The sequence below is a fragment of the Cyclopterus lumpus genome, chromosome 19 (assembly GCF_009769545.1).
Source record: "Cyclopterus lumpus isolate fCycLum1 chromosome 19, fCycLum1.pri, whole genome shotgun sequence".
Taxonomy (NCBI): Eukaryota; Metazoa; Chordata; class Actinopteri; order Perciformes; family Cyclopteridae; genus Cyclopterus; species Cyclopterus lumpus.
The window spans coordinates 13,758,654-13,783,653 of record NC_046984.1 but is presented as its reverse complement, the minus strand read 5'-3'; the positions used below and the strand labels follow the sequence as shown (position 1 = coordinate 13,783,653).

The 25,000-nt window shown below is 43.4% G+C and overlaps 1 protein-coding gene across 2 annotated transcripts in view; it reads right to left on the bottom strand.

Moving 5' to 3' along the window:
* nrxn1a (neurexin 1a) overlaps nt 1-25,000 on the bottom strand; it is a 49,680-nt gene that overhangs the window by 4,858 nt on the left and 19,822 nt on the right. The window contains exons 5-22 of one of the 2 annotated variants that reach the window (XM_034558384.1): nt 24,641-24,664; nt 22,458-22,619; nt 20,490-20,561; nt 19,950-20,174; nt 19,231-19,378; nt 18,264-18,394; nt 16,946-17,198; nt 13,413-13,616; nt 12,275-12,301; nt 9,217-9,339; nt 8,432-8,813; nt 7,883-8,073; nt 7,292-7,465; nt 5,941-6,060; nt 5,036-5,217; nt 3,671-3,842; nt 2,645-2,734; nt 1,280-1,590 (exon numbers count right to left, since the gene is read on the bottom strand). In XM_034558384.1, the coding sequence (XP_034414275.1) occupies nt 1,280-1,590; nt 2,645-2,734; nt 3,671-3,842; nt 5,036-5,217; nt 5,941-6,060; nt 7,292-7,465; nt 7,883-8,073; nt 8,432-8,813; nt 9,217-9,339; nt 12,275-12,301; nt 13,413-13,616; nt 16,946-17,198; nt 18,264-18,394; nt 19,231-19,378; nt 19,950-20,174; nt 20,490-20,561; nt 22,458-22,619; nt 24,641-24,664 (2,991 nt within the window). The remainder of the gene's footprint in view (nt 1-1,279; nt 1,591-2,644; nt 2,735-3,670; nt 3,843-5,035; nt 5,218-5,940; nt 6,061-7,291; nt 7,466-7,882; nt 8,074-8,431; nt 8,814-9,216; nt 9,340-12,274; nt 12,302-13,412; nt 13,617-16,945; nt 17,199-18,263; nt 18,395-19,230; nt 19,379-19,949; nt 20,175-20,489; nt 20,562-22,457; nt 22,620-24,640; nt 24,665-25,000) is intronic. The other variant, XM_034558385.1, reaches the window with a different exon arrangement.

Below are 25,000 nucleotides of genomic sequence, written 5' to 3'. Positions count from 1 at the left end.
GCAGCGGGTAGTGAGGCTCACTATCTCCATGGCAACTTGTATCATTGGGAGAAAAATAAACTATTTTTCAGTGCGGCACAGTTTTATAACACAGAAGAAGAACTGCAGTATACACAGACGCCCACAAAGAGCCCGGCAACATCACACAAAAGAGTCTTTGGTGTACCTGCTGATAATGCTTCCTCTGACATTAGCATCAACGCTGCAGTTGCAGCCACTATACATATGCCTCAAACAACAGTTATGTGTTTCTATAGTAGAGTCCCATTCGTATCAGTTTACTAGATGCATATTATGGAAAAGCTATTACAGCCTCCATTAACACAATCCTTTCTCCTCCTGTAATTTAGTGGGTGGGGACCACTTACTTTAAAATGTCCCATCTAATCCACTCATGAGAATGAGCTGTAGCTGGAAAATGAAATGTGTATGTGAGCCTTTTATTGATGAAACGGTTCTGGCTCCCTTTTATTTTGCATGTAGCTTTTGATGAAGAGGATGATAGCGAGCAAATACAAATACTATCATTAATTAGAAAGAAAAAACGTTGCACTTCCTGAAAAAGGCAACCACAACAGAGAAATTCCAGTATTACGTACACTTTCCAGATATGTTGTTTAATGTTATAGATTTGTGAATCAGTGAGTAAAGCCTCATTCAGTTTCCAAAAGCTCCGAAGAGCTGGAGCAAACTTCCAGATGATAGACAAGTTCAACAATGGAGCCTGGCTGTGGACCTTTGTTGCATGTCATCACAGCTCTTGGCTACCTCCTCATCTCCTGTCAGATTTCCACAGTGTACTATCTAATAAAGCCTAAAATGGCTGAAATTCCGTTTATGTTCTCCTCTTTCTTTGGCTGAATCTTGAGCATTCATCATTATTGCTTAGATCCTGAACTATTACCTTGTTTTTTATTTCTTCAAATGGTTTTTGCTGTGTTTTTGTTGTCTTCTACACTTTAGGACCTTATGTAAAACTTGTACGAAATGTGCAATATAAATAAACTTGCCCTCAGTGGAGTTTAAAACAATCCCACTCCTTCTGACATATCTCTCTTCCTTGATCAGTGGGCGATGTGCTTGCTAATCCTCTTACTGAGATCCAAAAGAAACTTATCAAATTACCACTTTTTAATTACCAATTGTCACACCAAAGAATGATGCAAGTGGGGAAATAGGACATATATGTTCAAGAGGAGTTATTACACAGAAGGACTACACACAGCAGGGATTAAGTGAACTTTCCATACATAAGTTAAAGATGTGATTGCACTCTGACCTGCTGTGTGGCGCCCTGTTTCCTGTTGGTGGCCGTGGTGGTTGTGATGTCACTTATGGAGGGGGCGGAGTCAGAGCGGTTGCCTCCAGCCGCAGCACTGGACTGCGGGGTGATGGAGGAGGACGGCATGTCGCCCACCAGTCGTGCACTGCCATCCGCTCTGATGTGCGGGTGCCCCTCGGCGGCCATGTTGAGGATGCGGAGGCCGTTGTAGTAGAGTCCGGACAGCTGGCCCTGGAACATGCCTGCGCTTCGCTCGCCTCCCCCAACACGCACCGTCGTCTGGCTGTTGAAGATGGTCAGCTGGCGACCTACACGGACACAGGCGCACACATACGCAGACACGCACCAGGCACACAGAGGCACACCAGGAAGGAATTTGGACAGACACACACGCGAATACAGTCACACACACACACACACATACCGCCGGTCACATACGCGCGCATACATACACACACAAGAGTGTTTGAGTGATACACAATCCACCACCCCCAAGCCATGGTAAGAGTATGGGATAGATTAAGCATGGCAGAGAAAAATCGAAGCCGTGGAGAACTGTGGAGAAGAGCTGAGAGAGATAAGTGGGAACAGAAAACATGAGAATAAGAAGAAGACGAGGAAGAGGAGGGTGTAGAGACTGAAATGTCGAGGAGGATGAAGAGTCAAAGAACAGAAGGAGGAGGAAGAGGTAGCAGATGAGAGGAGTCAGAGGGTCCTGAGAAGACGGGGCTGACAGATGGTTGCTATGGTGATGGCTGCGCGGCACGATATTGTATTTGAAGGAGCAACAGACAGGCAGACAGAGAGACAGATCTAGAGATCTGTTGTAACAGCCCTATGAAGCATGCACAGGTTATAAGCTCTAGCACGGCTCACTGTTAAAGGGACTAGAGGCTAATTTAAGGAGCTCTGCTGAAGTTTAGGAGGAAAACTTTTACATTCTTTTTCAAAAAGCATTGCTCTATTAGTCATTTCAAATGTACATAATTATTCCATGTCACAATACTTTGCATGTACTTTAATTTAATAAATGCTTTATTGTTTACAATTTGATAATAAACACAATTATTTACCATGTCTTAATAAAGCATCTTTTTATCAGTACTATTTTCTGATTTATTCACATTTTAATCTCTCCATCGTCCCTTTAACCTGATATTATCAGATACACACTAACAAGATACGTTCACAGGCACTACACTTTACACAGTATTACACACTACAGCTGCTCAACTTTTAAATACTTAGTTATGGATTTATTTTTAGATGTTAGTTGATGGTGCACAATATAGTATATTCAACTGTCTTCAAATTGTATTTTTTAAGCTCAAAGTTTTAAGGAATTTTAATCAGGGTTTTTACCTTTGTCGAGTAGCCAATCGTCAACTACTCGACCGAGCCGATAGGGGATTCGCTGTCTGGCGATGGCCAGGCGCTCGTTATCAATGTTGCCTTTAATTTAGAGATGAAAACACAGTAGTAATTACGCACATCCAAACGTGGTACAGGAGCTGGATACAAAAAGAACAGCAATGAAAAGAAAGTAATGGTCTGCTCATTGTTAGCATGTCACTGCGTTACGCTTGATGTGCTAAGAGAAGAGGAGCTGAATTCACTATGTTTCCAGTGAGCGGACTCTTACTCTCTGTTCATTGGGTTTAATTTAAAGAGACATTTCAGGGGTTAACATCTGCAAGAGCACAGAGAAATAATGTTACAGCTGCCACATACTGTCTATATAACTGACTGAGTTTAGAGTTACATACAGGAAGAAGCCTCACACACACCTCACAACAACTAGCATTTAGCATTTTAACTATCAGCTACCTAAAGCCTGGACCTCATTATGTTAAAGACGGCTAAGATTACCACTTTAAAAAACAAAACAAATATAAAAACAAAAACTATGTTCAACAAAATACACTTTTTTCTTTTTCTTATTTTTTTCTCTCTAGTTAAACATTTAACTCAAAATATGACATGTTTTTTAAATTATTGTTTGACCAAAAATGCACCAACTGTTATTATTTTCTTTTACGGTGAGAAAAACAACCTGAATTGAATATTTTCATAAATTACCTTTAACACTATTTACAGGCCTAACATGACATAGCTGGCTAATATACAAGCTATTAAAATAAATATATCTTTTTATGGTTTAAAAAGTCATGTTTCATATCAGATCACACATATTTCATTTCAAACACAGGAACATAAAACAAAGCTGCAATTAAATTTCTCAACTGTTTAAATATAAACATTAAGAGGAACACTAATGTGGTTCACCAATCAGGAGCGGAGTTGATTTGGACTAAAGCGTAGTTAACTCTGTCCCAGGACAGGCAGTGCTCTAGAGGGTTGGGCTTATGTGGGGTGGGGGGGGCCTACCTGAGGGATAGCGCTCTATGACTGGCAGGTCGTCCAGTTGGAGGGTTGCATTGCCTCCGCTGCGGGTGAACCGAATTATGTGGTATTTTCCGTCGTTGACAAACTTGGAGCTCTCCTCGATGTTGATGTCATCAGTGCCAACGTTAAACACTACTCTAATGTTGCCTTTATCCTGAGGAGGAGGAGGAGGAGGAGTAGAGAAATGTTATAGAAATGCAAGGATCTCATTTTTTTTGTCCTAGTTTATTGTGCTTAATGACTAATCATATGTGCTCCTTTCTTGTGTTCTCCACCAAATGTTTGAGAGTACTACTGCATGTGCTCTACATGTGTTCTACAAAGACTTTTGTGGTTCTAGAGGGAGTTGCGTGAAATCTGAAATATTGCCTCAAGTGATGGCAAATATCAACAATAAGTCTAAAGTCTAAAAGTCTAAAATCTAACCTGTTCTTCATCTCTGCTTGAGGCAAGTGGCAAAAGGCTACAATAACCGCTGATAGAATTACACAACTGGATCTCCTGTCTGCTGTTGTGTTGCATTGTAGGCAACAGATTTTGAAAAGGAAGTAGACTGCATAGTGTAAAAAGGATGCTATCTCATCATTTTAGACCCTAAATGTAACATATGGCATTTCATAAAAGTAACATATGGCGTTTAATAGAAATTAAAACGCCCTAAACACAGCTCATTTCCCGTGCACTAAGTACTTGAGCACAATAAACTTCCTGCACTTCTTCTTTGACTTAGTTTCTATATCCCTACCCCAACCACGTTCTTGTCTTCCTATTTCTCTCTCTCTCTCTCTCCCTCTCTCTCACAGGACTACAGGAACAATTGGGGACTCTGCACCAGCAGAGCTTCTTTAGAGACGGCCCCCACTCACAAGTCTCCACTCCCCTGTTCCCACCAGCCACCGGATGCCAGCGATCTCTCATCGCACCCGTCCAACTTTCTTTCCATGACCCCCTCAACCCTCCTCGTTCCTTCTCCCCTACAGCCTTCCATCCCGCACCCTCCATCCCTTCATCCCTCCATCCCATCGACCCCACGACCCCATGACCCCATGACCCCATGACCCCCATCCCTTCCTCCCTTTCCGCTTCCTAAAGCAAACCCTCTCGTTCCATCTCACAATAAACCATTTGAAACCCATTAGCGTGGTCTCTGTTAGTGAATGCTCTTTTAACTTCTTTATGTTGCTATTTTGAACAGGTCTCTCTTTTGGAGAAGGGAATAGGTCAGTGTATGCATTGAAGACATTCATTCCTCAAGAAGAGCAATATGAACATAACTTAAATGATTCACAATAATGGAAAATAAAATTTTCTGTGGTCTAGTTGTTAAATGGAAAGGTGTTTACTTACTATCTGCAGCTGGAGGTAGTCTCCCAGGCCAGACGCGCTGTCCACCCGGAGAATAATGGCGTGTTTCTGTTGGGTGCTGAACCCCAGGGCAAGCCGGTCTGCTCTGGTGCTGGGACGTTCATTAGGAGGCCACGTGTAAACCACCACGCCTCCATCACGGCCAAAGATATAAGTGGTCCCAGCTGGCCCACACATATACATTTTTTTTAATAGTAAGCAATCTTTATGCCATAAACAGTGACATCTATCATCAGAGGTTACCTACTGCAGATACGCCTGTTTTTCTGTTAAATGTTTAATACACAAGGGGCATTCTGGAAAATAATATTAAAAAAATCATAAATGTCACAGTAAACTGGCCTTTCACATTGTGCTTGTTCTTCCTACACTCTGAAGAGAAACACAAATCGGAATTTACCAAACTACTTCTCAACATTACAAAGAGGCTCACTGCAATAACTGACTCATAAAGACTGCACAGCACAATTGTTGGACTTCGCTGCAGGACGACTAAATAATCGTCAAGTGTCTTACTTGTAAGGCTGCTGAGGATAATTTGTTGAAAATGTAAAAAGGACATTATTTAAGAGAATTTGAATAATTTTAACTAGAGGTAACTAGTGGTATTTTTGTCCCACTTCAGAATCCACAGTTGACAGTGCCCTCACCTGGCGGCTCTGATCAAATGCACACAAGAATGCTTTGATTCAGTGTTTGAAATCAAATCATCCAAGTGCAACAGTTGTAGACCTGCAGTTATACACTAGGGACTGTTTTCTACAGTTGAAGGGTTGACAGAGAGTGCAGGACAGGATATTTTGCACATAGCACATGCAAATGCACTTTTTAAACCTGGTGCTCTATGATCTTGTCTCTGTGAGAGAAACTGAAAAGCAAAGACTCACCATCATTGCAGAGTGGACCAGCATACGATGTCATGCTGCAGTCACAGGTGAAGCCCTCCCACTGCTGCAAACAGACTCCCTGATTTGAGCAAGAGTCTTCTTGACATGTAGTGCTGGGACCTGCAGTGAGAGACGTGACGGGGTGGGAGGGTGGCAGAAGTTAGGAGAAGATACGCAGACACACTTTATGGACTTTGTCTGGTGCCCAGTGTCTTCACAACAGTATGTCAGTACTGTATGGGTATTTTTAGACCGCATTTCCTTGAAACATTTTGCATTTTGAAATGGCCGGGTAGACTGCAATGATGTTATGATTAGTAGTGTTAGTAAAAAAAAATCCTTGTGAGACTCAGATATTGTGGATAGGCTCCCATTCTTTATACTAACAGGAGCTGCTGGATTAGGAATATAAACTGAGCTGAAGCTAAACTGGAATCTGTGTTATGAGGTTAAAAGACCAAACTGTGGACAGCATGCAGGTGGTGGGGCTAGATGAATGGGGCAAGGACCGGGAGGAGGAGGTTAAACATAATAGGGCAGAGTTATGTTTACAGGCCTTCATCTCAATACTCTTTCTTCAGCAGTCGGTCACCGTTCGCTCCCCGCCTCGTGCTAAAACCGCATCGAAGGAGAAAGTCAAAGCTCCAAACTCAAATCTCCTTTGTTGCGCTTCTAACTCGAGGCGTGGAGGAACGGGTGTGAAATGATTCACAAATGGAGTATTGAAGTTTAGGTTGGGAGTCAGTAGGAGGGGTTAGAGAGCATGCTGCTAGGCAACCCGGGTGGTAGAGCTGTGGTCAACTCAAGTCAAGCGGTGGTGATGTCACTACTGTGATGAAGTCACTATGGTGGCTAGGAGAGGACAGGTCACCTCTGACCTTTGACTCTGGATCACTGGGATCCGCACAACACTTGACACCACTGGGTAGTTTCAACACACGCATACCTACATACACACCCACGCACACTCACACGCTTGCGCACCCTCGTACACGTGTCTCACATGCGCACACAAAGCGATATACCTTGCAAGTCAGCTTTCATCAATGTAACTTTTGTCAGCCAAACAAAAAAGCAAACAAGCAAATTAAGTTAGATGGTTAGTCAATGCACACAGATGCCTGTGAACTGCTGAGAGAGTGGAACAGAGAGAGAAAACACAATGTGCAGAAAGATCGAGGAGGAGATGAGAAGAAAGAGAGTCAGATTTACATCTAATAGACCGAAAGCGGGGTTAGTGGGTTATGCTAATAACAGTGAGCATGAGTTAAATGAAAACTGAAAGAAAAAGCAGTAGGGGCAAGGGGCCGGAGAGATCTACTGGTCTGTTTTCTATTTGTTTGCGTCTCACCTTCACAGCCTCTCTCTACTTGTCCAATGGTTGCCAGTGCATCAGCCAAAAGGTCAGGGAGTCGGCCATTAAGATCAACTGTTGCTAGGCAACCCTGGAATCCCTCGCGGGAGTGGACCAGCTTCGGCAGTTCTCGATACATCTCTTTGGAGACGCCCCCGATGTACAGGTCACCTGGTGGGGAGCAACACAATGAATGGCAGCTTTATGAAGTAATCACAACGCCAGACTGTGTAAGTGTCAATACTGCAAATAATGATTTCCCTCATTGATAGTTATAAATGAATAAATAAATGTAAAAAGAAAAGCTAAACATTTTTTTGAATTGAGACTTTAGAGTCAGTTCACACCGATAAATTACACAGAAAAGCTGCAAAACAAGAAATACAGCAGCACAGTACAGATTTTGTACGATATTTATTATAGAGACATGAGAGTAGTATCAATCTTCTCATCTAACTCTTATGAAACTTATTTCCCAAAATGTAGAATTTTTCTTTTAATCGTTTGAGCAGTAATCAGTATACAGTATCTATACATCCTTAAAAGCTACCGTAACTGAGGTATCACTGCTTGTATTTTTGTGCATACCCTTCAGGTCGAGGTTCTTGGCGCCCATGGTGGTCTGCGTGGTGACTTTGGTGTCAATCTTGACTGTGTGGAGATTGTTAGTATCTCTGGATATGTGCACGTTGTGCCAGTGGTTGTCATTTAGGGGACTGTTAGAGTTGCCCTTGATCAGATGTGCTCCATTGCCCAGGTCTGAGATGTAGTGTAGGTAGCTAGAAAAGGAACAAAGAAAGCAAAGAAGAGAGAAAAGGCAAATTAATCATATTAATGTTGAAGAACAACACAGGGTCAAATACTTCAGGGCATTAAAATCTGTCTTCTAGAAAAGTAATTACAAGAGTAGAAAAAAAGCAGCTTGATATTTGATATTTCAGCCTCAAGAATCCTCTCCTTTAATCATCAAAGACAACGTTAACTAAATCCCAGACTACATTGAACATGCTCATGTATTTATGCAAGACACATATATCCATAAACAGATCATTTAAACTGCATGCTCATGAATTTCCCTTTGAAGACATTGCACTGACTCATGTCATGTAAATACCACACGCTGCGCATTCAGCTCACCCTTTAACCAGCTCCACCACGATGAAGTCGTTGCCGTCTCCCCTGTTGAAGAGAACGAGACCGTCGGGTGACGTCGTCTTGAACTGCATGAAGAGATGCATGGAGTAGTAGGCCTGCAGCGTGGGCAGCGTGATGAAACTGGAGCGCGAGCGGAACGTGACGGGGTCCGCCACGATGCTCTTATAGCCGATGACGGCGTTGAGCTCGCAGTAGTCGATGTCGCCGTTTTTGCAGAGGTCAATGTAGGGCATGCCGTTGAGCGTCAGGCCCTGAAGGTGGCCGATGAAATTCGAGGGCACGGCGGGCATGAAGCGCTTCTCAGTCACAATACCCGTCTCCACATTGTGGAACTCCAACTGGGTGTGGTCGCCCGCCATCTGACCTGGTGGCGGGGGCAAACTTCAGAGGTGAGGGCTTCAAGTGGAACTTTTTAAAACTAAAACTAATACTAATCCTATTGCTTATTCCAAACTAGCACTGACAGACGGCTAGAAATGGATGTAACAGACACTAATACTATAATTAAGACTGTTAAATACTAGTGTAGTGCTGTACAGTTATGTTTACAGTCATAATTCAGAATGATTATTTTCACTTACACAGGTACAGATGTTCTCTAAAAAAAGAAATAAAACCCTTAATGTTGGTCTTATAGCAATAAATAAAAACAGACAATCAGCCAGCAATTTATCGTCCAAAAATATTTTCACAAAGACGTCTACACACAGACTCAAGATTGTTTGGCAAACGGCTTGAAGGGGTAAAGGTAATGCTGCTGTGATTACCTTCAACAGGCTGCAGGTCGTCCACGGTAAGTTTGAGGCCCTTGCCACGCCGGACTACCCTCACCGTGTGCCACTCATTATCATTCAGGCCCGACCCCGCAAAGATGGTCTCTGGGCCTTTACCTACACATAGCCCAGAGCACCATTAACATAATGCACAGAGAGGCGGAGAAAGACAGATAGAAAGAGACAGAAGAGATAGAAATCAAGAGACAGAGACAGAAAAAGAGAAGAAGAAGAAGAAGAAGAAGCCAGGCAGGTTGAATTCAAATTTAAGAACAGAGAGTGAGGGAAGGGAGGTAAATAGCAGAGGGAAGGGGGAACCATACATATCCCGGGGAGACAAACACCTCCGTGTCAACTCACTCTCTCCACAGACAAGTCACTTTGCAGTTACGCCAGCAAGACGGATGATGTGACAAAAACAGACAGAAAGATTAACATAAATGGATGCCATGGGTTCCTAAGATGGAGACTGTGAGTCACAACAGGCCCACGCAGAGACAATCCATCTGTGGACAGATCACACTGCCATAATGACCATCTACTACCCACACATGCACAGACAGAACATTCGCACCCCCTTGATTCCTCAACCGCCCCCGCACAGCTAACATATATACGGTATCAGCCTTTGTGCACATGCAGGAGCTTTTCTTTATTTTCCACAAGAGCGCAATCCTGCAACGAGCCTCATGGTGGCACTAGACACACACCGGAAACATCTCGGGGAGCTCTCCAAGGTGCTGATGGGCAGCAAAATAAAAGAAGCTGAGCTGTCCTCTTATGATGTCTCTCTCTCTCTCTGCCCGTATACCAGCTCATATCTTCACATAGTTGACTGCACACATTTGACAGACTGACTGTTCCCAAAACCTCAGCGTCCCCTTGATCCTACTCACTACAAGCACCCCACCAACCTTGAACATAACACCCACCATCCCCCACACCACACACACACACACACACACACACACAAACACACATTCCCCTTCCTCCTCTAAGCCCAGTCGGTTTGAGTGAGTCTGCTTCCAGTGACCTATTGGTGGTAACGATGGGGGAGGTGAGAAGTAAACTGACCCGAACGGATTCTGCTGCCGAAAATGTCAAGCATGCCTACATCACTCATGGAGGCACGCACACACACACACACACACACACACACACACACACACACACACACACACACACACAGGTGTGAGAGTTAGAAAAAGAGAGGGAGGCATGCTGACCCGCTAATATAATACAAAAAGTCAATCAAAATGGACATGGCAGTGAAATGCATGTGTGTGTGTGTGGTTTTAAAGTGCAAAGAGTGTGTGTTGTGCGTTAAGAGAGGACACAGGGTTCCCCTGAGGAGACTCAGCTGTGCTCTGGGCATGAGCATCTCATGCTGTTACCATGGATCACTGCCTAACACTGAGCGAAGGAGAGAATATGTGCATGTATGTGTGAGTTGATGCGTGTGTTTTTTTTGCATATGTAACCAAATACTCAAAAGAACGAGCAGACCGTGTCGAGAGTGAGGCAGTGATCTGTGTCAACCTGGGAAGGCACAAATATACACGCCAACAAACACACACACACACACACACAACCACACAAGCACCGATTTGGGGTCAGTGTGAAGAGTGCGTTGAGCAGCACGAGGAGGTTTAAACAAGCGCGACTAGCGATCGCTGTGGCCGGTCAGCGGACAGTCGGCGCTCTTCTGTTCAGACCGAAAGACAACGAGGCGAGACAAATCAAACAGAATGGACTGTTTGCTACAATGGAAATATAATTAAAATCAAATGACGACACAAAAGCGAGTGGACAATATAAGAGCAGGATAATGAAAACAAAACGACAAAAAGCGTTTCATATTTCATTAGCTCCAAATAACAAATGGCTTTTCTGCTGGATAAGCCTCAAATCTCTCCCATGCCGAGGCTTTTATTTGACTGCTGAGTGGACTATTTCAAGTGGCGCCTGGCTGTTAAATAATAATTTTTTTTTTCTTCCCCCCTCGAATATCAGATGTATAATTTATTGTATGCACACGGTGTGCCAGAAAAGTGGCTGCCTACTTAAATGTTCATTGAGACAACCGGTCTAAAATTGTCCGAGAGACATGCGGAATACCAACAGCGCTGCGTGGCTAATAGGGTTTCTATGGCAACTGCAGTCGTCCATTTCACCACCTCTTTGCCGTCACAGAGCATTCCTCGCTCTCTCTCTCTCCCCCCCCCCCCCCCACCCCCCCCCCCTCTCTTCTTCTGTGGTCGTGACAGAGAGAAACTCCACGTGAGGGAATTAAACTTCATCAGGGATTCAGCTTCACTCACAGCAGCATTAACAGAATCACACACACTCACACAGGATAACACACCTAGAAAAACACACACACATATAGATGGCCACAGAAGGCACACGCTATATGCAACACTACCCAAAAATCCCTCATGTGCACTTTAGAGAGGAACAACTAGGAAACAAAGAAAGCAACCAGACAGACGTCGGGATGAAGGTGCGCCAGCGAGGTACAGAGGGATTACACGTCTTTTGTCTCTGCCATGAAGGAGAAGTAATTACAGCTCTTAGTTGCATTCATCCACCAGTCACACTGCGAAACACACTTAATTTACCTAAACACCTCACCCTCCTTTTTTGTCCCTCTGCTTCTCTTTCTATTTTCCCCTCATCCCTTTTACCCCCACCGTATTCTCATCCGTCTATCCTTCTTTGCTAAAATGGCCGACCTGGAAAACCCTGGCCCTCAGCAAAAAATCACGCCACTCCTGTGGTGTAGCTGAACATGCAGACTCCAACACGCATGTGTGCACCTCCCCTGTCCAACACACACACACACACACACACACAAACACACACACACACACACACACACATATAAGCACACAAACACATGGTACAAAGATATGTTGAATAAGGGATTATGATAAGATGGACTGAAGAGACAGAGCGAGTAGGAAATAGTCACACACGCACACACACACACGCACGCACACACACTGAGGAGGAAGAGGGGAGGGGTTAGGTGAGATGGAGGATCACTTACTGGCTGTACAGTTTATCCTGATACAGTCTGGAGGGAGAGCAGAGCAGAGGGTTAATGCTGCACACAAACACTTACTCTCCACGCCCCTGGGGACGCACACACCGACACACCCTGCACGCATGTATACAAACACGCACGTACTGCTGAGAAAACACACACTCTCCTTCGTCACAGGAACTCAAGCTGGATCGGGTATTTTCTTACAACAGTGTGTTGCAAAATGCAATTTTCTGAGACTTTGATGCTTTGGCCAATAAAGCGTGGATCAATGGATCTTTCCATTGAACAGTAACGTGTTAAGGAGAGCGGTGTGTCCCAGTGTGCTCATTGGCTGCTCTGGCCTGAGCGACAGATTCAGTCACCAATCAATAAACACCAGGAGACTGAGATGGGTCATGTGTGTCAATTTGTCTGATGACATTGAACACATCCCATAATTGTTGTCGCCCATCCAGAGCACAAATCTCCGAAAAATGTCCCGAAGATTTAGCCCCATTGTTATACTTTGCTTTGTTCTTTTTTTTTTACCCATGATGCCTTGGTGTGTCGTGTGGCGTCAACCACAGAAAAGACGCGGCTGCAGACAACCAGAGACCAACACATGCACCCCTCTGTTAGTCTATGTGTGTTAGCGTGTATTGAATTCATGTGAGAGTGTGCGACTGTGACCGAGTGAGGCTGGAAATGTGTTTCGCGGTTGCAATTACGTGTGGAGTTTTACTATATGAGTGTGTTTGTACAGTTTGTGAGTATTCGCATTGATTGTTAAAAGTGTTAGGGATGCACAGGTCCACTGGGAGTGAGCAGAGAATGCAGCTTGAGGCTTGACCCTCTGTTCAACGCAAAAACAATGCCACTAACCTTCAATTGCGTATGTTTGTGTGTGTACTCAAAGATAAGCTGCATGTGCTAAAACCTGTAAAACCCTTGAAGGTATTTCTAGCGTAAACAGTGCAGCATAATTTACCTGAAGGAATTATAAAGAAGTGTATTTACTTTCCAGGGATAATATATTATTAATCAACATTTAATGACATTCCTGTGCAAGAAATAGCCAAGAGGGCAGTGTCAGCTGCATTCCCCCGGCGGGTAATCAAACTACGTTGGAAAATCCACATAATTGTGTGCGTGTGTGTACCTAGGTTGACAGTGAGTCGGACACGGCCCCCGTCCAGCTCCAGGCGAAGGGTGTCTGCGGAGTTCCGGGACGTGGTTGCCATGAGAACGCCGTAGGCCCGCTGGGAGCGAAAGCGCAGCGAGACGTCCTCCGCCTCGGTGTGCATCGACAAAGGCAGCTGCACCTTCATAAACTTGCTGCCGTCGTAGGACAGGATAGTGGCGTCTGTACAAGACGCACAAGGGAGCGAACGGATGAACAAAAGTGGAAGAAAAGCGGAGGAAGACGGCGATGACGGTGGAGGGGAGCGAGGTGGGTGGACACACAAGCAAAGAGACGGAAAAAAGATTAACAAGGAGAAAACACTCAAAGTGGGAGGAGACAAAAGAAAATGTTGACGTTGAGTGAATCAGATTTAAATATGACAAAGATCCTTGTTCGGCCGTCACGTCACGTTAAAACTCAGAGCCTGCTTCCTACAAAAACCACCCCATCACTTTCCAGCCTGAATTCATCCTCACTCCCTTCCCAAAAATGAGATGTAAAAATAGCCGCAGCTGGTCGGCCGGCCCTATAATCAGAATGCATGGCGGTGAGTGTGTTAGCCACCGTCGCTGACATCCCAGACCCTGGAGTCATAATGTAACAAGCTCAGGTGATCTCGCTTTAATGTCTTTTGCATACTCATTTACATATTCATAATCTTTTCTCCCTGCTACCTGCTGGGGCCAATCCCCAACCACTAAACTGTTTACCTCCGAGAACCCTGTTTTTTATTGGCCAATTACATACACAGCTAAACACACTCTCTCCATGTCTCTGTGTCTTTATCTCTCCTCCTTCTACCCTTCCTCCTTATATCTCTCTATTCCAGTCCTCCTTCGCTTTCTCTCCCTTTCGCTCTCCCTGTTTCCGTGGGAGACAGTTGGAGCCAAAGCAAAAACAAGAGAACAGGAAGAGAGGGAGGCCTCATGAATACTGATGAGCTGAGAAGGAGGGAAAGAGAGAGATAGTGTGCGTATGTGCTTGTGCGTGCATGTCAGAATAAGTGAGTGAATTTAAGTGTGAACAGAGGAGGGTTTAGTAAAGTGAGAGCAGGGGGAGAGAAAATAGGGACAGAGCAAGACAGAGAGAAAGGAGGGGGAGGAGGGAGAAGAGCTCGTGGCTAAAATGTAAATGAACCCTCATTAACTTGAGGGAAAAAAAGGAGGTTGGCCTGTTATATCACAGATAACATAACTAACAGCCACACATACACCCGCCGAAGCACACTAAACACACACACACACACGCACGTACGTGCACAAATATCCGACAGGGGAGACAGCTGACGACATTTTCCTCTCCACGGCACCTGACCAACTACCAGGCAATTAGAGCGGGGAGGGTTGGTGAGGAGGAAAGTACAGAAGCCCATTTATGCCAAAAAAAGAAGACAAAGTGCAACGCACACAGGGCGCGTTGCATACCGTCGCTTCATTTAACACCTGGAGCCCACACCAGATGTGCCATTAACAGAACGAGTAGTTAAGACTGCTGATATTCTACATTTTTGTTAAAGGAAAACTTCACGCACAAAATCACCCCATATTACCTGGAATTCTGTGAGGGAACTTGGATGTTTTGATGTTAGTTTAGCTTTTTTTTAAAAGGAGCCACCTTTATTTCAATAGTTTATTTTCTCCTTGTTTAGATTCTCCGTTCACCAAGGAGGAATGTTCAAAGTAACACAGGGTTATACACATGATGTGGGTGTGTTAAATCACTCCTTTATTAATACCACGACGAGACCAAAACGCACAATACTTTCTAACTTTCATACCCTGTGGTACTAGATATTATCAATAATTTAAATATAAAACCATCCCTTTGACTGACATATTATTGGCTCGTATTTATTTTTAGCCAATCTTTAGAAAACCTGAATTGTTTGAGAGCAATATGAACTTTAATTAAAAGAGGGATGTGCAAAGTTCAACTGTATAATGACTGATATTGATATTGTCTCATCCATCACTATTTTGAGATGGATAAATTAATTTACTCTGAAAAATGAAAGAGTATTGAAATATTTTCAATTCTTTTATTGAAAAAAAAAAAAAGGAGACTCAAAACTTTTACTCATTCCAGGGTTCAGATGATATTTTTATACAATGCAATCCATTGTTTTCTTTTCTTGGCAGAAGTGGGCTTCCATAGAGAAAGCAGCACATCAATAAAAAATAAAATAACCCACGAGTGTGAACAGCGAGTGAGCAGGAGGAAAGAGCTGAAAATGTGTCAAAATGTGTTGTGCAAATGTGTCGCTAGGAATCCGTGTGTGACTGAGCTTTACAAAATAAAAATCATTTTGGAGCCAGAGCACAGCAACCATCTTTGTTCATTAAAGAAGAGAGAGGGGGTACAAAAGAGAGAGAGAGAGAGAGAGAGAAAGAATGAGGGAGGAGGGAAAAAAGGGAGGGAGAAAACCGCAGGTATAAGGCGTAAACACGGCCAATCACTCTTTCCATCTGCTTCTCCATCTGTGCTTCCTTTAATCCACTGAACCACCAGTTAGTGACCCCTCAATGCACACAAAGAGGGAGGGAAGACAGAGCTAAGAGGAAAGGGAGAGGGAGAGGGTGCATTGCTATGATAAACATACACTGCGGATGTTTGTCCTCCGATATAAAACGTTTTCATATCAACACCTTACAGAAAGTGTGTGTGCCTATATCTCCTGTTAGATGATAGTACAATCATCGCTTGAGACGCGCCAGCAGTTGTGGCACAAACAACATTTCTTCTCCTCTCCTTGTCTGACTCCATCTCGCTTCTTTCAACAGGCCTCTATCAGTCCCCCTGCCAATCTTTCCTGCGTTCAATTTCTCTCCCTCGGCCTGAATTCATAACTTTTCTCATAACTCTCTCTCTCTCAACTCCCATTCCTCCTCATCGCCTCACCTGCTGTCATATGGCGGTTCTGGCCCGGCGGTTCCACCCTCCCCGGTCACAGTTCCTGCTCCCTGCTTTCTGCACATTTCCTCTCCCATCGATTCCCAGTCTCTACTTCCATAGCAGTCCAATAGACCTGTCTGCAGCTCTGCTTCCTCCCACCTCTTCCCTTCACCTTTTATTTGAATAGTTTAGCCACATTTTTATCTGCCATAAATCTGTATAAGGGTACCTTTTTAGCACACATCAGAGTTAGGGCTAAGTGATGTAATTTGGATCAGGGTTGACATTTTAAAGGGAAAAAAGCATCACTTAGAGGGAAATTAAGGAAAGTTTTATCGCCCACTGTAACTGTGATTGATGGAAGTTATTTCTAACTTTTCACACCATCTGTCTTGGCATCACTCAATGTTCTCGAGCCAACAAGCGAATGACAAAGCTGTCATTATGACTGTATCATCATCATGACATATTATGCATTTTTCACAAAATGTTGCAGGATGGTAGCTGTAGTTAGCCAGCTTACTCATCTCTATTGTGAGCTGAGCATTTTTTTTCTTCTCCAAATTACTGTATGAGCTGCCAAAGTGTCCGTTTCCTCTGCGCCGCGTCATTCTCACCTCTCTCACAGGAGCGTCCCAGGTATCCCGTCCCCGAGCAGTCGCAGACGTAGCGATTCCAGCCCTCCCTGCAGACGCCGTTGTGCTGACAGGGGTTAGACAGGCACTGTTTGGGCGGCTCTCTCGAGCACGAGGGCTTCACCCCCACCGCTCTCTGGGCCTCGGCCAGCCGCCGGATGTCTTTGCTCTGCCCGTCCACAAACAGGTCTCTGATGCAGCCGACGTAACCGTAATTCAACAGAGCCGTCCACACCTGAGGAAGATGCCACCAGTGTTGAGTAGTTTCACACGAAGGAACTTGACCACATTTTGCAGCATTTGGTGGGAAGATGAAGTCATATTAAATGTAATTATTGACTTTTTGTCACACCTTCCCCGATATATATATTTTTATTTATTCCTGAACACAAGTTGCATCAATTTCATTTTTAATCTGAATTATTATCAAGATAATAAGTTTTTATCTGTTCACCCGCATTCAGATCCTGACTGTAGTCTAGAATGACTCTAGAATCATCAAGCCTTCATTCGTATATCATGGTCTTAAGGTTAAATCTGGTCTCAAGGTTAAATTTATTTTATATTTACATTTCATCCATTTATATCTATTGTTCTACTTCAGTATAACTATTGTTAGTAACAAAAAAAGAAAAGAAATGATCTTGGATGGGGCTGCAATTAACAATTAGTCGGACAACTATTTTCCCAATTAATCATTTAATTGTTCTGTCTATATCTAAAAAAAGAGAACAAAAAAATGGCCACGGTGCAAAAATGTATTCAACGAGCTGCAGATTAATTTTCAATTAATCATTGTCTCCAGTTGATATCAATAATAATAAAAAAGGTAAAACACTATCATAAAAAAAACAATCAATTTAAAGAAAAAAGAAAAACATCAAAGACAAATTGGATACCTCAATGACAGAAGGGCACAACATGGTTGAAAATAATCTAACCTAATTTAATTTAATCTAAAAGATCAGATATGACGATTACAAAGTTAAAACAAATTGAATATAGAGGGTTAGAGTTACTTACTACAGAAAGTATATTAAACTACAACTAAGGATTATTTTCTAAGGAGAATTTTTCCTAATTAAATATCTTCCTAATTAATTGATCATCGTTTGCTCTATAAAAGTAAAAAATACTCAAATTTACTATGTACGACAAATTCCACCATTTTAGAAGCTTGAACCAAAAGTTTGGAAGATAACTTGAACGGTTACACGCACACGCACACGCACACGCACACGCACACACACACACACACACACACACACACACACACGCACACACACACACACACACCCACCTCTGTAGGGAAAATGAGTCCAGCGCGGTCTTCCGGTAGTCCTCCGAGGTACAACGTCTCGTCCAGGTCCAGGATCTCGCTGTCACCCGGAGCCGTGTACGCTGTTCTCACACTGTTCACCGAGATGGTTCCTGGAGATGTCAAAACAACTTCAGTAATCATGATGACCTTCAATGTGAACATCCTCACCACCACCATTATGACTACCATCATCATCTTTATCATCATCATCCTTCCCCCTCGTCTTTCTCCTCCTCCTCCTTCATCATCATCACCACCACTCATTACTTCTCTAATCAGAAGCAATTTAATTAACTAATTCACTCATCGGTTAGCTCCTTTCAGTCCATACAGGGTTAAAAGTGCTGTGTCCAACATTTTGTCTCCAATAAATAATGAATCATCTCTTTTTAGACATTGGTACAGTTACAGTAAATGAACAAGATCCCCGCTGAGAAGATTGCCAGCTGCTGCTACTGCAAGTTTTCTCGACAGTAATTAATACTGGCATGTAAACTATAATTATATTGGTATTAAAATAAATCCTGATGCTTTACATTTGGCTCATATATTCCAAGGACCATGACAGAATACATATGAGAAGAAACCACAATAGGCATTGTGTGAGTATGATTTATGCATCAACCCACAGGAAGCATGGCTAGCAGCATGAAAAAGAGGCAACCAATTGCTTTAATCATAGTGTCAGTATGGTAATACCACATTCTAATAAATTTGATAGTGCTACATATCAATTGTGTTAAAGCTGGTCTGCATAGAACCCTTACAACCCAGTTTGAATCAAATTCAGACAGCAGACAGGTGGCAACAGCCACACGGCCTCGCTAGCCTCGAGCTTACTATAAAATGCTGAAGTACAAACTCGCCTACTCTTCATCCTCCACCTCCTCCATATCACCCTCTGTGGTCACGGTTAGCATCAGAGCTGAGAGAGCTGAGAGTGTACCTGAGCGTCCGTCCCTCTGGAAGTCCACGTGATACCATTCTCCGTCGTTGACCTTTCTGTCGATAGCCTTGGTCTTGGTGGTTCCCGAGCCCATGTCCAGCAGCAAGTACAGGTGCCCATCCAGCATCTCAATGGCAAAAAAATCCACCTGCAAGTCAAACAGACAGAGTATTAATATTCTGAATAAAGCAGACATGATAATGGCTAGCAATCAAAATGCAGATTATAGCTGCAGGTTACAATAAGGTGATTGGGGCTGCAGTCTAACCATTTCTAATCAGGTTCTTTGTGCCACCCCATTCAATTTGAGCAACGACTAGTATGCACTATATTGGACTAGTGAGGATTGGGGATTCTTAGATTCTCTTAATTCTGGAGATCCAACCCTATTAAAAAATCAAGGGACAATCAGTAAACATCTACCATTTTGGATTTTTAGTGCACAGAGTGGATACAGGTTTTGCTTTCAATAGCCAAATTTGGCAACAATAATAAAAAATGCTATTCAATTTTGTACAGATATTCATGTTCAAATACCTGCTAAACTAATGACATTCCCCTCAGCCTCAGCTGGACATTGGGTGTAGTGCTAATTAGCAAATGTTGGCATACTAACACATCAAACTATCAGATGTCAATCAAATCAGTATGCTAGCATGGTCATTGTCAACAATGCTCATATATATATATATATATATATATATATATTTATTTTTCACCTTGAGTGTAGGAGGAGTGCGTGGATCCTTGCGTTGCTGCTGCCGGGGTTTGCCATGGCTGAAAAGCATCAACCCATTTGGCTCTGTGGTCCTGAAGTCAAACGAGATCGATCCGGCCTTCTTCGCCGACCACTTGCTCAGTGCCACAAAGGACTCGGGGGTGTCAAAGGTCACGGGGTCCAGCGTGGCCACACTCTCGCACTTAAAGGACACCACCCCACTTACCTGGGGCAGGAAGAAGAAAACGCAATTTTTTTTTTTAGGGGTTCAAGCCTTTCCAAAAAAAAGAATGGCACGTTAAATTGATGCCCAGTTAACATCAAGACCAAAATGGTCCCTTTGTAGCTTGGTATTGAAATGAAGCCAGTTGTTTCCAGGTGTAAACGGACTAAAAGACAAAAGCTTGAGGCTACCTCTCAGAAATATAATCCCATTTACTTTACCATTTAATCACAGGGCCTGACGAGGCCGCTAAACAAAATGATCTCTGTGTTCAGTGTAAAAGAGGATAATGTTGTACATGATGTTGAGAGTACTTACCTTCATCTTTGGGTCTCCCTGTTTAGCCAGTCTTGACAGCTCCAACCGTACGTCATTGTTCTTGTACACCACCTTGAGGGGATTGAAGGGGAAAGAATGACACATTAATTCACTTGTAGATAATAAAAAAAGGAGCCTTTTATTAAACGTACCATACTGTATATAAATATTGTGTCAGAGATTTGGAATTATGTCATTTTTCTTTATTCAACCTTTGAGGCAAGCAAAAATAACAAGACACACTTTGATCAGAAAAGAAGAGAACGCTGAAAGGATAAAGAGGGAACAAGGCACCTAAAATATGACCAGACATCCATTAATCTTTCAACTCTGATAACATCTTTTTTTAAAGTGTTTTTATATGAAAGTGACAACCTTAAAAGCAGCGAGCCACTCCAGCCTCATTTTAACTGCTATTCGTGCCTTTTACTCTCTCTCCTCTGCCCTTCTCTGTTTCTCTCTCTCGCCTTTCCCCGACACAGTACGCTCTCTGACTGAGCAGCATTGAGTGTAAAGAGTGCGCTTGTGCTGAGCATTTTGATGTTGAGAGAGACGGGCGCACACAGGCTCGGCTTTATTAATCCAGACCTCTTTCTATGATCTGTGAGCAACTCTGCAACATCACAACCTTTCCTCTCTGTGTCGGCTTTTCACCTCCGTTTTGAATCTGTATATCATGTACTCTTCTGTCTGTGTGTAGGGCAATGAGTGAGATTCTTCAATAAAATTGCTGCGAATGTGCAAAATGGTATTAACGCATGTGTGGGTGTGTGCGTGTGTGTGCCTGCGCCGCACCAAATGCACCAAATTGTTCCCGGTCGCGATCGCTCATGCGCGTGATTCACTGTATACATCTTAATGTGCTCACACGGATTATCATATCATCGTATTAAATATGTAAATGTGCCAGTGGAGGGTTCACTATGACAGCGGCAGCCTCGTTGAAACGCCATCAGTCTTAATGAAGCAACACAGAGCGCATTCACCACTGATACAGACAGCTCTCTGTTTGGCACATCATCTGTCGGCTTGTTTGGTTGTTTGTTTATGCCTCTGCGTGAGTCTGTGGGACTGAAAGGAAGACTCAGGCTGTGTGTGTATATAATGGGTGTGACGATGTATTTGTGAGTGTTGCTGTTGTATCAGGTGCTGTGTGTGCATATGTGAATTTATTTGGGCTTGAATATTTTTGTCTGTGTGTGCTTTGGTGGGGATAATTGTGCATTCCAGCACATGTATGCGCATGCACACATCTGTGTACGCTAAAACTGCGTTTATGCGTGTGTGTAAGTGTATTAGTGCGTTTTCCTCACTGTGACATGTGAGTTTTTTGTTGTTGCAGTGTTGTGGCCCATTTCAAGCACAGCGGATGGATGGAGCATCTCTGTGGCGTAGCTAATTAGCATGTTAATGCTTAGTGCTGTATCTGCTCCCTCAACGACACTCATCGCTGATTCTCTCTGATGCTGTGTGTCCGTGTGTGTGTGTGCCAAGTGGACGCATTTCTGTATGTGTGTGTGTGTGCACTTTATAAGATACTGTGTGTAAAATGTTGGCGTGATGTGTGACAGAAAGGGAAGGAAGAAATAAAGTAAGAAAGTAAGAAAAAGAAGATATGAGTTTTTTAAAACTCTACTAAAACTAAAATCTATGCAGCATGAGTGTATGAACTAATTAAATATTTCTATTCAGTGTCTTTCAGTGGAATTACATTCTGAAGAAATTATCACGTGCAGATTATATCAGTGGCTCATTCCGTCTAAATTCTCTCTAATTAAATAATTCTGAGCAAATTGTAGTTCATAGTCGGATATGAAGCAGTTTGTCTAATCTCTCTGAGATGTTACAAACATTTGCCTTATTGCAGAACACTGGGAAAACAAATCAAGCACTAGTATGCCCAACGCGTTACACACACACACACACACACACACACACACACATGCGTGCCTCATGCAAACATCCTACCTCTTTGAGACAGCCCATGAAGTTATTGCTGACTGGAGAACCGGGCAGGTCGGCGGTGCTGGGGCTCCCTCCCACGTAGAAGAAGTCGTCAGAGCCCAGCATGGTGTAGTCCTCCTGGGTGTAGCCCGTGGTGGTCAGGATGCCGTCCACAGAGATGGTCACCTACACAACAAAGCACAGGGAAAGGACACGCTATATACTCACACCAAAGGCAGCGCTAAGCGCTAGCTAGGCGCTGACCAGCCAAATTAGCCCCCGTTACTCTGGTAACCAATGTGTATGCATTGTGGTGGGAAGAAGGCCTGATTGGTTTTGGGAATAGGCTAGTTGTGCTGTTGGGACTTTGTTTTGGTGTGGATCAGTGCTAACTGTGTGGTGTCATGGTGTAGTGCTGCCTCTCGCCTTTGCTGGTATTACTGACATTATAAATATGTTGCTATTTACTGCTAAATGCCACTCGCTCCCTCTGCTCACAGTTAGTAAAACACTCAGTAGCCCCTTCTACCTCTTGTGCACTCTGACAGGAATCAGACCACGTGGTCTGCCTGCTTCGATCTGTCTCAGTCTATTGCTTAGAATAACAAACTAGATCCTGTAAGTGATTAACAAAGATTCACTGATTCCCAAAGCTTCACTGCCACCGCTGGTGGACTGTGACTCTTCACACCCAAACTTCAAAACAAGTCTGCCATTCTGTCCCTGCATTGCACCGACTTCCCAAAACAGACTAAACCAACACGATTTGTGCAGCGTTGCATTAAAAGGCTATCTACATCTTCAATGTCCGCTAATTCAACCTTGATGTTAAACGTTTTCCTCCTTATATGTCTGCCACAGACTCTAAGCTATTTTATCTTTGAAGTAGAAGATGCAGAATGACTTCCTAATATACTAACAACTCTCCTTAATGCTCCACCTAAAGTGAACTTGATGCTGGTACTCTTATAATCTAACCAGCCCATTCAGCTGTATAATAGCCTGTATGGGGCTTTTAGCTTGCACTGGTTCCTGTTCCTGTCACACATAAGTCACAGTTAGTGGTACGTTATCACCCTGATATTCTACAGTACATTACTGACCATGTTCAACTGCCCATAAAGGTTGTGAGCTCTTTACTTTCCATCTACAGTAAGTCTCCTCTCACTGAAGTGCTTATCATTGCCAGGCAAACTCGCCCAGCCAGGCAGGTGTTAGTAAAGTCTCCGCAGGCTTCATCGTGCTTTTCAGTAGGTGTTAGTACTATTTACTTGTTAGTAGATGTTAGTTGTTGCACTGCTGACAGCCACAGTAGTGCTACTTGTGTCAGGCCAAGCTGTGTTGGGTTACTGAGGTTAGGGTTAATGGTGTCAATGCTGTTAGTAGTTGTGATGAGGTTATGTTTGCTGTGTTGTTAGGGCGAGTTGTGATGATGGTGTTAGTTGGTTAGTTTATGGTCTGGGGGAGGTTTGTTAGATCAGTGAGTCCGAATGATATGACACATTACAAACACACACATATTGATGTACACACACGCACAGGTGTTAGATGGGTTAGGGCTCATTCCACACGTACACATAAACACATAAATATAACTACATATATAACTATGTATATATATAACTATATACATTTATAGTTATATATATATATAACTATATATATATTATATATATAACATGCAGCGTCTGGCAAAGAGGACAAAGTAGATACAAAAACTGAGGACAGGATGAATCAGTGGCAACATGAAGAACATGCAGTGGCAGAGTGGAGGACTGAAAATCCAAAGAAGAAAAAGAAAGAAAAAGAAAGAAAAAAAAAGAGCGGGGAGGAGGGAACTCTATCAATTTTATTGACCAATCAGAGAGGGGAAGGGTTTTTGAGTCAGGACATGCAGGAAGGGGGGGGGGGGGCTCGCCATTTGCGTGCAGGTGAGGGATGAGCCAATCAGTACACGCCTACATGTCAGTCACAGAGAGATGGGGTGAAAAAAACGGTAGAGAGAGGGGAAGGGGGGATTTAAAGAAAAAAAAGTGGTTGGCAAGGAGAGGGGGGGGGGGCTTTTTAAGCGTAAAAGATTACCAACCGCATTTATCCTTTTAGTGGTTTAGTTTTGAAGTCTATGGTTCAAAAGGAAATCGACACGGGGCAAACCCAAACTAAGAAACAATTAGAATGATATCTACCGAACAATGGAGTTTGTTTACCATAGCGTGTCCAATGCCTGAGTGCTTTGTAGGAGAGGGGGAGAAAGGAAAGCAAAAAACTGTGAACAGAACAACTTCGGGAAGAAAAAAAGGAAAGCTAGAAGGCCTCTGGTGTGGTTAGTAGGTTGGTTGGAGTGGTTTCGCTAGGAGAAGGGCACAGGTTAGGTTAGTAGAATGAATCATTCCATGGATGGTGGTTAGTTAGTTTCACTAGCAGGTTAGTAAAGTTAGTAGTACAAACAGGCAAACGGTAGAGGCAGGGCACAGGTGGGTGACAAGCACCTGAGTGCTAGTGACCCTCAATGTTCTCTAGTTCACTCTCTCACTCTCATTCACTCACTCACACATTCACTCACACAC